This window comes from Ambystoma mexicanum, chromosome 1q (genome assembly GCF_040938575.1).
Source record: "Ambystoma mexicanum isolate Mex_15411 chromosome 1q, UKY_AmexF1_1, whole genome shotgun sequence".
In the NCBI taxonomy this organism is placed as follows: domain Eukaryota; kingdom Metazoa; phylum Chordata; class Amphibia; order Caudata; family Ambystomatidae; genus Ambystoma; species Ambystoma mexicanum.
Genome location: NC_090922.1, coordinates 545,310,784 through 545,325,692, shown reverse-complemented (window position 1 = coordinate 545,325,692; position 14,909 = coordinate 545,310,784). Strand labels below are relative to the sequence as shown.

The 14,909-nt window shown below is 48.0% G+C and overlaps 1 protein-coding gene across 1 annotated transcript in view; it reads right to left on the bottom strand.

The window, feature by feature from the left end:
- Positions 1-14,909, bottom strand: part of LOC138521653 (carcinoembryonic antigen-related cell adhesion molecule 1-like) — a 557,273-nt gene that overhangs the window by 442,270 nt on the left and 100,094 nt on the right. The window contains exon 2 of the mRNA XM_069634644.1: positions 6,796-6,883. Coding sequence (XP_069490745.1) covers positions 6,796-6,823 — 28 coding nt within the window. The 5' untranslated portion in view covers positions 6,824-6,883. The remainder of the gene's footprint in view (positions 1-6,795; positions 6,884-14,909) is intronic.

The window sequence follows — 14,909 nt, the reverse complement described above, 5'->3', positions numbered from 1 at the left end:
TGCATTGATGTCCCACATCTGCGTGTACTTGGGGACGGGAGTCGTACAAATCTTCATGCCACGCAGTAGTCTAATTACTGCTGGATGTTCTCCTACCGGAACCCCCTCCAACGGTTCATGACCCACTGAGATGGCTGACCTGTACACGTCTACGGTCCTAAATGCCTTGCCTCCTTTGGGAAAGGAAGCGCTAGGAAATTCAGCACATGCACGAGGGGCAGAAAGGGGATGAAGAGAGCACTTTCTGCACCATAGGCTCCATCTCCCCCATGCTGCCTCATAGCTCCGGAGGGTAGAGGGGGCACACGATTATTTGATCAATTCTGCAGCTGGTTCCAAAATACCAGACATTCTCCAACTGCTCCTGACACCCTGAATGCTAGTAGAGGAAGCTGGCATGTCTTCGTCAGAGGATGATAATTCCCTGACAGGTCCAACAGGAAATCCTACTTGGGAGGAAGCACTCACGGAAAAACATGCTTGCAATGTCCAATTTGGGGCTATTATCAAACTCCTGGCCAACATTATGAAGGGGGAAAAGCATAGTGAACTGCTCCCACCCATGATTGCAGGATAGTGTTTGCCCCCTGGCCTCCGGGTCCAGCTTCCAGCTGAATAACTTGACCAATTGTCTGTTCAATCTGGATGTGATAAGGTCAGTGTACAGAGGACCCCTCGGGGCATCTATCTGGGCAAGCACTACTTTGTGAAGTCTCCAATCGCCGGAGTCGTGCCAGTGGTGGTATTTCCAATCTGCCACTACCTTCTGTACTCCCAGTAGATACAATGTCGTAACAGAGATCGTCCGGTCGAGGCGATAATTGATATTGATATTCTATTTCTATCGCGCTCATACACAAGTGTTTCAGAGCACGGCAGGGCAAGGGGAACAGGGGAGAACAAAAGCAACGATCTTACTAGGACCAGTGACATTGAGAACACGCAAGTGCAGGGTAGAGGGGGAAGGGAGAGAAGTGCATGGAAGGGGGAACAAAAGGAGAGTGCGGAGCGAGAAGGAAAAAACAAAAACAATAATAAAATAATAAATAGAAAGGCAACAAACAATGGGAGTGCAGTCAGCAAGTGGCAAGTGCTGGGTTTATGGCAGCAGGCCGGGTAGGTCTGAAAGTGCAGGAAGAAAAGGGGAGGGCTATATGGGTACAGATACAGACCCCAGTGCAAGGGGTGGCCCAGAGGCAGTGCGTGAGGGTGGCAAGATGAGCAGGTACCTGGGCCCGGAGGACAGAGGGTGACTAGGTGCATGGTGCCGAGGGAGAGTAGAATCAACAGGGGAGAGGAGAGGAGAAGGCAGAAGCAAAGAGGAAGGTTTTGAGGTGCTTCCGGAACCGGAGATGGTTCTCTTCAAGTTTGAGAGTTGCAGGGAGGCTGTTCCAGAGGGAGGCCCCAGCCGAAGACAGAGATCTACCCCCAGCTCGTTTCTTTGAGAAACGACTGACCCTGAGGGAGTTAGAGGTAGAGGAGCGGAGTGCTCAAGATGGGAGGTATTTGCATAGGGATAGCTGAAGGTATGTTGGACCCAGGCCCCAGAAAGCCTTGTGGACAATGCAGAGGGTTTTGAATTTAATCCTTGCACCCACTGGGAGTCAATGGAGAGATTTCAGAGCTGGAGAGATGCGATCCCAGGGCTTGAGGCCAAGGACAAGTCTTGCAGTCCTGTTCTGGATAAATTGTAAAGGGCGGAGAGTAGAGGCAGGTAGATTAAGAAAGAGGCTTTTGCAATAGTCCAGTTTAGAGAGAACCAGAGCTTGGGAGACAGTGAGCTTCTGGGGGAATGAGAGGAAAGGAAGAATACCTCTGAAGAGGTGCAATAGGATAATGCCAGAAGTCCTTCGCTAGTCCTACTAACATACGGGACCGGGTACCTCCCAGGTGGTTGTTGTACCGTACTGTTGAGATGTTGTCCATCCTGAGAAGAATGCAACACTCTGCCTTGACCTTCGCAAAAGCTTTTATTGTGAACAAGCCTGTGAGAAGCTCCAGACAATTGATGTGGAGGAATAATTCCTCTTGTGGCCATTTGCTGCCCGTCTCCAGGTGGCGGCAGCTCGTTCCCCAGCTTGTACTGTTCGCATCAGACTCTATGATTAGATCTGGGGTGTCTCCACGATCATACGCCCGTTCCAGGCTTCCATGTTCTGATAAAAAACAACAAACCCAAAGTGGGAGCCTCAACTTTCACTGATACCTAGAGGTAACACCAAGTAATATGAACAAAGTAATATGAACATATTCCATGTTCTGATGCCACCACTCCAGCTCTGAATTTTCCTTCCCGGTCTAGGTGGACTAACCAATGGTACTTGAGACCTTCCCGCAGGTGCTGAATCTTCAACCTCTGCAGGACTCTGTAGTGTAATGGGCTAGGAAGGATAGCTTGGATGGATGCTGCTAACAGGCCTACTATCCTCACCGGAGCTCGCAGAGATATCTCTGGTTTCGCCAGCGCTGCCCTCAGTTCCTTTTTTATTGCTGTCATTTTGGTCCTCGGCAACTCCAGAGATGGCTTTGTGGTGTTTACTATGAACCCTAGGAACTCTAGGCACTGCCTGGGAGTGCACTCTGGTTGATCAAGAACCCCAGAGATGAAAGGAGCTGAGATGCCCACTGCATCTGCTCGATAAGGGACTGCTTGATGCTTGCTAGCATGAGGATATCGTCTAGGTATATTATCATTTGGATACCCTCTCCCTCAGGGGTGCTGCCACTGGTCTCATAACTTTCGTGAAGGCCCATGGCGCCGCCACAAGACTGAATGGCAGGCATTTGAACTGCCATATTTGCTCGCCCCCGTGGAAGCTCAGATACTTGCAGTCCTCTCTGGCCACTGGGATTGTTAGATATTCATCTTCTAAGTGTAATCGCACTAGCCATTCTCCATTGCGGATGATGTCCCTGGGAAGTTGAACTCCCTCCATCTTGAAGTGTCTGTAGACCAGTCACCCATTGCTCTCCTTTAGGTTGATAACTGGTCTCACTTTCTCTTTTCTGTGGACCAGGAACATGCAGCTTATGAACGCTTGTGCCACGCTGACGTTTTGCTCTATCACACCCTTGCCCACTAGCTGTCGCATCTCTCTCTCTAGGAGTATGTGCTCTTGTCGTATTTGCACTAACTGAAGTTGTCTGCCTTGCTGGATCAGCTCTGCTGTGAACTCCAGCAAAAACCTGCAACAGTCTGAAGTAGCCATGCATTGCTGGAAAGCTCTTGCCAATAGCTTAAGCATAAAAGCGTCCCTCCTCCCACAGGGGGATAAACTCGGGCACTCCTCACCTGTCTGGGCTCCTGGGTGCTGGTAGTATCCTCAGCATCTGTGCCCTCATTAGCTGCAGCCTCGCAGGGAAAAGGTCATCCTGTTGACGGGACTCACAATAGTGCGCTCTCAGGTTCTGAGGTCTTTTCTGCCCGTTGAATCGACCGGAAAGAAAACCTATACTTCGGCCAGTGCCTACAAAAGCTCTTGGGGGCAAGATCTTTTTAATGGACGACTGTGCTTTTTCAAGGGCTGAGTTCGTACCAACAAATCTCCCCATTTCCTTGGTGAACACCTCAGCAAATAGTAGGCCCTGTGCTGCTTCCCCAGCTTTGTAAGAGGCCAGGTCTCCTAACTTGGTGTCGAGTTTTAAAAGTAGGCTTCTTCTCTCGGAAGACAGGGCACAGTTAGCGTTCCCCAGGATGCACATAGCCCTTTCTGCCCAGTTTGCTAGAGTGTTAGGATCCACTGGTTCGCCCGTGTCCCTGGCTCTCTCCGTAAGAGCCATGATCTTAGCTATCAGACCTGCCTTGTCTAAGACTTTTTCTTAGCACCCTATCCAGGTGCAGTCCAGGCCTCTTTTAAGGTCTCTAGAGGCTTAAGAGATAAAGGTGATCATTTTCGGATCTTATTCTGGTGTTTCAGCTTCTTTCCCTGGCAGGTCCGGGCACAGCACTCCTATCGCATCTGCAATCTTTTTTCTTTTTCATTTGGCTTGTGTAGCCTCTGAGTCATATATGAGGTCACCCTCGGCGAAGAAAGCATGTTGTTTGATCTGGGATGCACAATCGTCTTCGGGTCGAACATATCGGTCAGCTCCTCTTTGTGCTTCTCTTCGCACTTTCTCTTTCCACCCTTCGATCTTGGAGAGGATGTGGAGTCTGACACCTTGGCCTCTGCTGAGGAGTCATGATCCCCTATATTTTGTGTCCCTGGGGAAGGGGGTAGGAGGCTCAGCACAGTCGACTGTCTCATGAAAGCCCCTTTAAGCTACTCAAACACGTTGACAGCCTAAGGAGGCTTTCTCTTTACCCTTCTTTCAAGGACCTGGGGCAGTCGGAGGGGTTTTCAGCTTGCGGGTCTGGTCTCCCCCCTTATAAGCTTGAGGTTGGCTGGAGGACATGCTATCATCTGCTTAAGAGCCTTTGTTCTTAAGGCCATCCCCAATTAATAACTCTATTGCTTCCAGTCGTTAGTGTAGCGGGCACACACTTGAGCTAATGCATCCACCAGGGAATCTCCTAGGACTCTCTTAAAACTAAGAGTCAGCTCAGAATCATCTTCAAAATCCCCCTGGTCTTGACTCCACACACTCCCGACATCAGACTATGTTATTGAGTCCCTAAAATGAATTACAGTGTCTGGGTGCCTGGGCAATGCCGGCTGAAGGGCACGTCCTCCTTGATGAGGTATGTGAAGTCTATGGGGATATAAGCAGTATGTCCCACTGCCCACAGTCTTATGTGTTCATCTGAACGTTCACTGTCCCTGATTGTGCTTTTAAATGTGGCTCTCTGAGGCTTTCTGAGGGTCTTACTTGCTTTGCTTTTGTTGTTTGTGCACTTCTGCAGCCTCGCCGTGTTTATAGTATGTTGCAAGGCAAGCTGAAGGGCACGTGTTGTGGGAGAGAAGCGCTCGCTCCACGAATAAAATATACTTGAGCCGATGTCGGGCGTGTATTCTGGTGCGGGCCTCTTCTGTTGTTTTCAGGCCCATAGCGCTCTGACCACCGAGTGCTGTACCGTTCTACACTCGGCGGTGAGCGGCTCACAGTATCGAGCTCTGGTGCTTTCTTAATACACACCTGGATCTGATACCATTCATATGAGCATGCAGGAGCGTATCAGTGCTCCGACATGACATTCCTCGGTTTGCGCACGTGGTCGAGGCAGGGCAAAAAGTCCACCCCGTACTGCCACGAAGAGGCCGTAAGGATAACAGAAAGAACAATAAATAAACAAATCCGGGTGCCCTAACCAGTGATTTATCTACTCACGGGTGCAAATGTGTAGCACAGACTGCAATTTAAAAAGTCGGCAAATTGGTAAGTACGCAGTGCAATACGTGCTCTCACAATAATAACACAGCGCACAGACGATGTGCTTAATGAACACTGAAACGCACACTGCTGTGCAAAATAAATACAGGAGATTCCAATGGGGCTATTCATACCCTATAATACAACATTCACTCCAAAATACTGGAGCTCTACAAAAGTAGTACTTAACTGAAGGAAGAGCAGAAAAAGAAGAGGAAAGGACCTGAGCAGGAAGTGACATGTAGTCCCAGAGACAGGATATGGACTGTGGACTACCAGGAAAACTGGGACCCATGGTATATGTAGTTTTCAGTGTGATTTGTTATATTTTTGGTGTTAAAGAAGTTGACGCATTTTGCTTACCTCCGGTCTTGAAATACAATTATCATTATTCTTCTTATTATTATTATATTAAAATTATTATTATTGAATCTTTCTGGTAGAATTCTTGAGATGTGGATTTGCTGAGGGCTTCACATATCGTAATCACACCAGCTTTGCCAGCCACCCTCTGGAAATGTTCAGTAGGTGAGTTATGACTACCTGCTATGGCCACCTCTCTGTCACGGCCTATTATACAGGGACTGGTATCCAGTCCACCCACGGGACCTTGCCACTGGATACTGGAAAGAGGGCCTGGAGTCTTAACCACGGGGTGCAGCTGTGCTGTACTCTCTGATAATTGCCTCTTACTCACATATCAAATATATATAGAGTGCAACATGGTTTAATCCATGCCTTTGGAAGTTAATAATACCAGGGCTACACACGAGGAGTTGTATGCTTGAAAAACTAGGGATTGGAGCACATTAAGATAAAGTCAAACCATGACTCAACAAGGTAGAAAAATCTAATAAATTATAAATAGGCATTTGCAGAAGAGCTGCAATGTAAGACATATGCTCTTACACTCACCCGGTCCATCAGAGAACACTTTGCCAAACTATTTACACCACTTAGCCTCTGTTTCCGCATTCATGACCGGGTTTGGGACACTGCGGTCTATTTTATTAGCCAACTCCTTCTGATGCCTCCCACATAACAAGAACACACCCTTAATAGACACATGGGTGGTCCTTAGGAGTATGGTTGTATTCCAGAGGAATTTAGTGTATGCGGTAATCTGAGGTGAACTTCATATACCATAAAAGATGCATTTGATAATTACTGTTAGCACATGTGCTTAATTCAAGCCTAAAGAGTGATGGCTGAAAGGCTTTGAATGAATCAAAACCACAGGCAGTGCTCTAGGCAACCCTCCACCCAGCTCTTTTCAGATCCACCTTCTGTAAACATTGACCTCCCAAAATGCAGTTCCTTCCCAATGAAACATGTGGTTGCTGGAATAACTCCCACACATCCAAATGACTGAATGACCAGTTCCATACCGCACTCCTATCGATGTAACTAGATTATGCAGTAAAGGTTCTTTGATTGTTCGACGTGTCCTTTGTATTCATGCATGGTCAGATAAACATCTCTTACCTGTTATCATAAAGCAGTGAAACTTCATGTTGGGTTATAAATTACAGGTCTCCGGACGAGGCAGCATTGGTGATGAATAACCAGAGAGCTGTGTGTGAGACAAGACACATATGTTACATTCCATTCTCTCAAGGCAAAAAGCATACACATTCCTTATGTTGATAACAGGAAAAAGCGTTAATCCCTACCATATACTGCCCTATCACTACTCGGGATTGTGTTTAAGAGGAGAATTAAACAGATGATTTTCTGGCTGAAAGTTTGGAATAGTGAACAACTTAAACATTACATTGACTCACGTAACACATTTTTTAAATTACCAGATGCTGGGGATCTGGCATGGTTTAAATGTGTTAAACATATGTTATGCGTGTTGAAATAACCAGATCTTTGGCATACACCCTTCTCGATATTGAAATAGGCGTATGGCCCCTGGGTTACGAGTTAAATAGTGCAGACGAGCGAGGAAGGCTGCCTCTCTAGAAACTAGTTGCTGCATATAAAACATGATGGTGCTTTCGATGCAAATCTTGAAGGATACGAGGCTAATTAACGCTCCCTTTTGGCCAACATGCAATTGGGAATTCTCCCCCTAAATGCAAAGACTCATACATGGGAGGATCATCACTCTGCCAAATGTTGCTACTGTATAACTCAGGGCGAAACCCTAACCCATTTCCGCAATTTTGCCCTTTGTATAAGTCACTAAAATCCCAATTGCCGATACCTTTGCTAAAAGCAAAAGCCAATATAAATGTAGTAAAGGACACATCCAAATTTAGCAAAATGCTAAATGATTATGCAACTGAAAAACCTGTGCTACAATTTTTAACTGATGCTTGGAGGAAAAGATCAAGATTTGTACAGGTTTTAAGTTAACCTTGCACTGCATGTTGATATGTATTGTAAAGTATTTTGACCCACCAACGATTGTATGTGTAGCATTTTCCAATTTTATTTCAGTATATGCTTTTACCTCTGATGTGAGATAACTAAGGTTCGACTAGTACATGTCTATGGCATGGCTTTTTATTGTTCAGTGAGTTTTATCACTATATAGGTATGTTATTTTGATGCACAATGCACTTTAGTAATCTGTGAGGATATTGTTTTGGTAACACCCTGCTATTTATTAAATTAGGATCAGTGATGAACCCGACTCCAGATTAACATTTTAATAGTGATACTTTTTAATGTTGTCAACTGTATTGTTAGCTATTGGCTTTTGTAAATTCGAATTTGACATGTATTCATGAACTGGGTGATAGATATCTGCAGGTGCCTCCCTCTGGAATGGCCTCCCTGCCACTCTCTGCCTTGAGCCAGACCTCCTTAAGTTCCAGAAGCTCCTCAAGACCTTCCCTTTCTCCTCTTCATTCTCTCTGCCTCTCTCCTGCTAACCTTTCCCCACCTCCTTTTATCTCTGCCTTCCCTCTGCTATCCTTCCCTTCCTCCTGCTCAGTTAAGTTGAGCGGCTCCCTGGTGCTCTTCTGAGTCATATAGGACACGTGCACCCCCCCTGCCCAGTCCCTAGCACTTGCCTTCGGGCCTTCCTGCACTGCCACCTCGCCCTCCTTGCACTTCCGAGGCATGTTCCCCTTGGAGTCCCTGCCTCCTTGCACTTAACCCAAAGCACTGATCCATTGGGTGCACTTCTCCCTCTCCCCTCCCCTGCACTTCTTGTCTGGCACTTGCAGGATCTAAATGATACTAGGCCTAGTAAGATTGTTTGTCTTGTTCTCCCCTGTTCTCCCCTCCCTGCTATGTTGCACCTTGAAACACTTATGTATGGGCGCATTATAAATAACTTATCAGTAAATAAATAAATCAATTTGAGCTGTCATTTTATTTGAACTGTTTTATAAGATATATTAGGATGTTTTGAATGTTTATGTGTTTGTTTTATGGCTAGGCAGAAATAAACAATTGATGATAACAGGGGTAACAGATACGATTATTCAATTTAGTTGCAAAAGTGTGCGTAGTTTGGGACAGAACAACAGCAGGAAATGCACAAGAACATGGCTTAGTCCAGGACATTTAAATCTAAGATTTTGCCAGGGATCCACATTACACAAAGTAATGTTCACGCTGTGACTATCTGGATTTGGAGATCTCTAAAACAGAAGCAATCACACTTCCCCACAGAGAAAGCTGGCTGGCCGTGGATAACTCGGATTCAGACGATTTCGCCAAAAATAATTCCTTGACAGGTCGCTTTCATCGTATGGTGGACTATCGAGGACTGTGCATACGTTTACTGTGCACAGCGCAGGCAGGAAGAAGCTGTGGTCTGGAAGGTAAGGAGGAGTTTTGGGGAAGGGGTGGGGGCCTCTGTATGTGTGTGGGCAGGATGCATGGGCCTGCGTGTATGTTATGGGTGAGTGGGGTGGGTCAGGGAAAAGGGACATCGGGATTCAGGGGAGGCGGGATTGGACCCACTCGATAGACATTAGGGAATGGGTGGGTTGAGGGTTGGGGAGGATATGTGGGTTGCGGGAATGTCCTCTGCATTAGGAAACTGAAGGGGAGGGGATGCTGACATGGAAAAAGCGATTCCTTGCAGTTCTATTTTCATTGTAATCATACTCGATTTAATGCATTTTCATGCATGCAGAAATCACATAGATCTGAAAACTCCAAACAACTGAAATAAAGCTTTATGAGTCTTAAAACTAGCCTGAAGCGATGCAAGAGAAAATTTAGAAATAGAGCATTTCTCTCTATCCATTACAAATATTATAATACTGAATATAACAATGCATGACTTGACACGCGATTAATTTTGGCGAGAACAGCAAGCTATGTGATGAAGTACCCTCTGTAATCTATGAGGAAATAAGATGTTCAGAGCTTGCATACCTGGTTTTTAGGCAGGTGACCTGGCCTGTTGTACCACAGTCAAAAGAAAAGTCCCATGGAATTATGAGGGAAGAGTGATCTTTGCCAAAGGCTGTGAAAGGTGAAACATCTGCGCCAAGAGAAACCCTGATTGGCAAGCGTAAGGAGAAGGAATGTGGAGACAGAGTGATACGAAGCCTATTGTCATGCGCCAGCCATGGCAGATCTGGCCGCGGTGGAAGAATCATTACCGATCATTACGATGCGCTAATTTTGGTGCCAGAAGTCACAGTGACGGACTAGTCCTCATCCAAGATGGCCGTCTGACATCACTATAACAACACACTACGTGGTACGCGCAGTGCGTTGTGTCCGTCTTTCTTCCGGGTTCTCGCTACTGCCTTCTGTAGTCCCTTACCATCTTGTGTTGCTGCTACGTTCCGTATCCAGCTACTTCCCCTTGGCCTTCTGTTTCTCTTGCCTTCTCTTCTGCCATTATTTAGCTGCCTAGACCTTGTCTTCTTCTGTGCCCTTTTTCGTAGCTTTGTACTGCAGCTTTCACTGCGGTATCTCCTCCTTCGTTTCCCGGCACTCGTCGACTTGTCTACTTTCCGTTCTTGCTTCTGCCCTTGTGCATTCCAAGTAAGTTGTTTATTGTGTTCTGTACGTCTGTACACCCTATAACCGGTCTGGTTTTCTCCCTATTTCTCTACTTTGCTTCCACCTGTGACCCATCTTTTCTTTATATATTCCTTATCTATCTCTGTTGCCACGCTCAGTTCTGAAAGATTCCCGGCTGTCATTTACTCTTATCAGCCATCCCTTCAAGAGGACTTATTTGTACAAGATTTATGGACAGCTGCTCTTTCTAATTAACAGAAGGAGTATACTCACCAGTAGTATTCCTACCCTAGTCCCCATGATTAAACTCACCCCAGGGTTTTTTGGTGCCAGCAAGCTTTTTCCCTTCATTTTGGGTTGGCTCCCCGGGATTACCTTTTAGTTAGGACTTAAGATCCTGCCAGGGTGGCCTTTGGGGGAGCCAGACCCTGCCTACATTATAAGAAAGAAAGGAAACCCAAGAAGCCTAAGGAGTCAAGAAAGACACGCCACAAGACCACATTTGTGACCCTGAATGGCTCATCTGAAGAGTAAGGTGGGGATGGGTTATGGGAGGGTACTCCAGAGCCATCTAAACAGGACACCCTGCTCTGTGGAATTGTTGAATATCTGACATTGAGTTTCTCGGCAACAGCAGCCATAGGGAGAAATAAACCCCTTCCAAGTGGAGAAGACACGGTAACATGGAGAAAAGGCAAGTGTGGGACATGCAGGAGGCACACAAACCGCTTCGGCTGAGTAAAGCCACTGGATGAAAACCTGATGTGGGGGCTCAAGCCTGAGATCTGGATTGAGGAGAAAGACAGGGTTATTGAGTTGCCCATAGCTTGGAAAGAAGTGGAAGTCCTTGAACAGATGCCAGAGTGAAGAGACAGAGTGGATGGAGTCCCAGATGCTGAAGAGAGTCATCTGGAACTAAACCATGACAATAGAAGAAGCAGTGAGTAAACATGCTTTATGCTTGGACTTGCAGTGCATGTTTCCTAGAGTGCCTTGGGAAAGCTGCACTGAGTAGACATGTGGCAAGCTGGAATTTAGAGGGAGGTTCCTGACAATACAGGAAGAAGATTCAATTGCTAAACCACGGTGGTTTCTAGAACAGGATTCCACCTCCTATAGTATCTTGGGAAAAGGACTTGGCGGAATACAATACATTCTTGAACTTGGGAGTTAGACCTTCTAAAGACATTGGGCGTCATTACGAGATGGGTGTCAGCCATGGAGCTATTAGCTCCATGGGTGCCTCCCATACCGTGCCCGTGTCCAGTATCGTTCAATGGGGACTTACCGGTGTAGTCCGACCCTGGCGGGACCGGTAAGTCCCCATTGAACATACCATTCCCCATTTCCATTTGAGCCCTCATAGGGCTCAATGGGAATGGGGAGGGCGCTAATAATGGGCTCGCGACTTGCAAGCCCGTTATTAGCCCACCTTGTAATGACCACCATTGAAAAGATACATTGCAAGTGGGTGCACACTTTGGGCAGATGAGGGGCAGGTGCAAGTGGGTCTAGGTCTCCTGGCCTAAGCCCCACCCACCTAGTGCCTTCCTGGTTGCCACTCTTTTTCCCTACTTAAGGAGTCCTCCAGCCTCTCTTCCTTTACAAATGGGGAGCAGGTGCAAGTGGGTCTAGGTCACCTGGCCTAAGCCCCCCCACCTGGTGCCTTCCTGGTTGCTGCTCTTTTTCACTACTTAAGGAGCCCTCCAGCCTCTCTTACTTTGCAGATGGAGAGCAGGTAAGTCGCCTGACCTAAGACACGCCCACCTGGTGCCTTCCTGGTTGCCACTCTTTTTCCACACTTAGCAAGTCCCGCACACCTGGTGCCTTCCTGGTTGGTTCTCTTTTTCCCTACTTAAGGAGCCCTCCAACCCCTCTTCCTTTGCAGATGGGGAGCAGGTGCAAGTGGGTCTAAGTCACCTGGCCTAAGCCGCACCCACCTGGTGCCTTCCTAGTTGCTGCCTTTTTCCCCACTTAGTAAGCCCCACCCACCCGGTGCCTTCCTGGTTGCTTCTCTTTTTCCCTACTTAAGCAGCCCTCCAGCCTCACTTCCTTTGCAGATGGGTAGCAGGTGCAAGTGGGTCTTGGTGACCTGGCCTAAACCCCGCCCACCTGGCGCCTTCTTGCTTGCCGCTCTTTTTCCCCACTTAGCAAGCCCTGCCCACCTGGTGCCTTCCTGGTTGCCACTCTTTTTCCCTACTTAAGTAGCCCTCCAGCCTCTCTGACGTTGCAGATGGAGAGCAGGTACAAGTCGGTCTAGGTCAACTGGCCTAAAACCCACCCACCTGGTGCTTTCCTGGTTGCCGCTATTTTTTCCCACTTACCAAGCCCTGCCCACCTGGTGCCTTCCTGGTTGCCGCTCTTTTTCCCTAGTTAAAGAGCCCTCCAGCCTCTCTTCCTTTGCAGTTGGGGAGCAGGTGCAAGTGGGTCTAGGTCACCTGGCCTAAGCCCCACCCACCTGGTACCTTCCTGGTTGCTGCTCTTTTTCCCCACTTCGCAAGCTCCGCCCACCTGGTGCCTTCCTGGTTGCCACTCTTTTTCCTTACTTAAGGAGCCCTCCAGCCTCTCTGACTTTGCAGATGGGGAGCAGGTGCAAGTCAGTCTAGGTCACCTGGCCTAAGACCCGCCCACCTGGTGCTTTCCTGGTTGCTGCTATTTTTCCCCACTTACCAAGCCCTACCCACCTGGTGCCTTCCTGGTTGCCGCTCTTTTTCCCTAGTTAAAGAGCCCTCCAGCCTCTCTTCCTTTGCAGATGGGTAGCAGGTGCCAGTGGGTTAGGTCACCTGGCCTAAGCCCCGCCCACTGGTGCCTTCCTGGTTGCAGCTCTTTTTCCCTACTAAAGGAGCCCTCCAGCCTCTCTTCCTTTGCAGATGGGGAGCAGGTGCAAGTGGGTCTAGGTCACCTAGTCTAAGCCCCACCCACCTGGTGCCTTCCTGGTGGCTGCTCTTTTTTCCCACTTAGCAAGCCCCGCCTACCTGGTGCCTTCCTGGTTGCCGCTCTTTTTCCCTACTTAAGGAGCCCTCCAGCCTGTCCTCCTTTGCAGACGGGTAGCAGATGCAAGCGGGTCTAAGTCACCTAGTGTAAGCCCCACCCACCTGGTGCCTTCCTGGTGGCTGCTCTTTTTCCCCACTTAGCAAGCCCCGCCTACCTGGTGCCTTCCTGGTTGCCGCTCTTTTTCCCTACTTAAGGAGCCCTCCAGCCTCTCCTCCTTTGCAGACGGGTAGCAGATGCAAGTGGGTCTAGGTCACCTGGTCTAAGCCCCACCCACCTGGTGCCTTCCTGGTTGATGCTCTTTTTCCCCACTTAGCAAGCCCCACCCACCTGGTGCCTTCCTGGTTGCTGCTCTTTTTCCCTACTTAAGGAGCCCTCCAGCCTCTTTTCCTTTGCAGATGGGGAGCAGGTGCAAGTGGGTCTAGGTCACCTGGCCTAAGCACCACCCACCTCCTGCCTCTTCCTTCCTTCTCTCAACTCTTAGATCAAGATCAAGGCGTCTGAAGCGAAGGGCAGACAAAGAAAAGGGCTATTACTGTTTGGACCTGTTCGGACCAGGAGGACCCAGGGCCCGAACCCGTGCTCAGACAGCAGGTAAGCATGATGTGATGTTGTGTGCCGTTCCCATGCCCCCCCCACCCCTTCCTATTTGCTTGTGTTTCCTGCCTTGGCTTATTCCTGTCTATCCTGCCTTACCATCCCTCTTAGCCCTCTCCCTCTGCCCCCGCCCCCACATCATACCACTGCAGGAGTTTTAACTTGATACACTTTTGCTCTCCCATCACTGTGTTGTTGCAAATACTTGGTTTTGACTTTGTGGATTCTTTTGACTCTTGTATCATGCTCTGCCATTTTCATCCTGAATCCTATCTTGCATTTGCTGGTCCCTGCAACATCATGTGTTATCAGTGACTCTGCAACTGCATTAGTCTCTCCCCACTTGCCGCTTCACTCTTTTTCACTGCTGGCTCTCTTCTCTCCTCTTCTCCCCTTCTTCCTTTTCCCTTTCTCCTCTCCCCCTTTCCCTTCTTTACTCTATGCACTTACTCTATCAGAATTGTCCTTGGACATAGTATGATAGCTACCTTGTTTGTCTCCCACCCCCTCCCCTCTCATTCCTCTTTCTCGCCCTTCCTCTCCAGCACTATCTGAAATGTCGTCAGGCCTAGTACGCAAGTCGCTTGTTTTGTTCCTCTCCTCCCTTCTCCTCCGCCTCACCCACTCCTTTTGTAATCCTCCAGGTCTATCAGAAATGTAGTCAGGCCTAGTACGTTAGACGCCTGTCTATTTCCTTTCTCTTCCCACCCACCTACTCTCTCCCTTATCTTGCACTATCTGAAATGTCGCCAGGCCGAGTATGATAGTACATTTCACATTCTTATTGTTCAAAGCCTTGTAAGAATGGTCACTGCTTGTATTTTTCCCATGTTCCCTCCCTTGCCTTGAAGCGCTTTGAAACACATTGTGTATAGGCGCTATACAAATAAACTATCCTATCACATCATATCACAGACTGAGAAAAATGTCTAACATGGGACAATGTAGGGAGCCGTGGGCATGTAAGCCGTATGAGTGTTGTATCTGAATGTGCTAATTGCTCCTGGCATGCTGATGTATGGTTGTTTTGTGGGTGTATCTTCATATCACAATAATGGTATCAT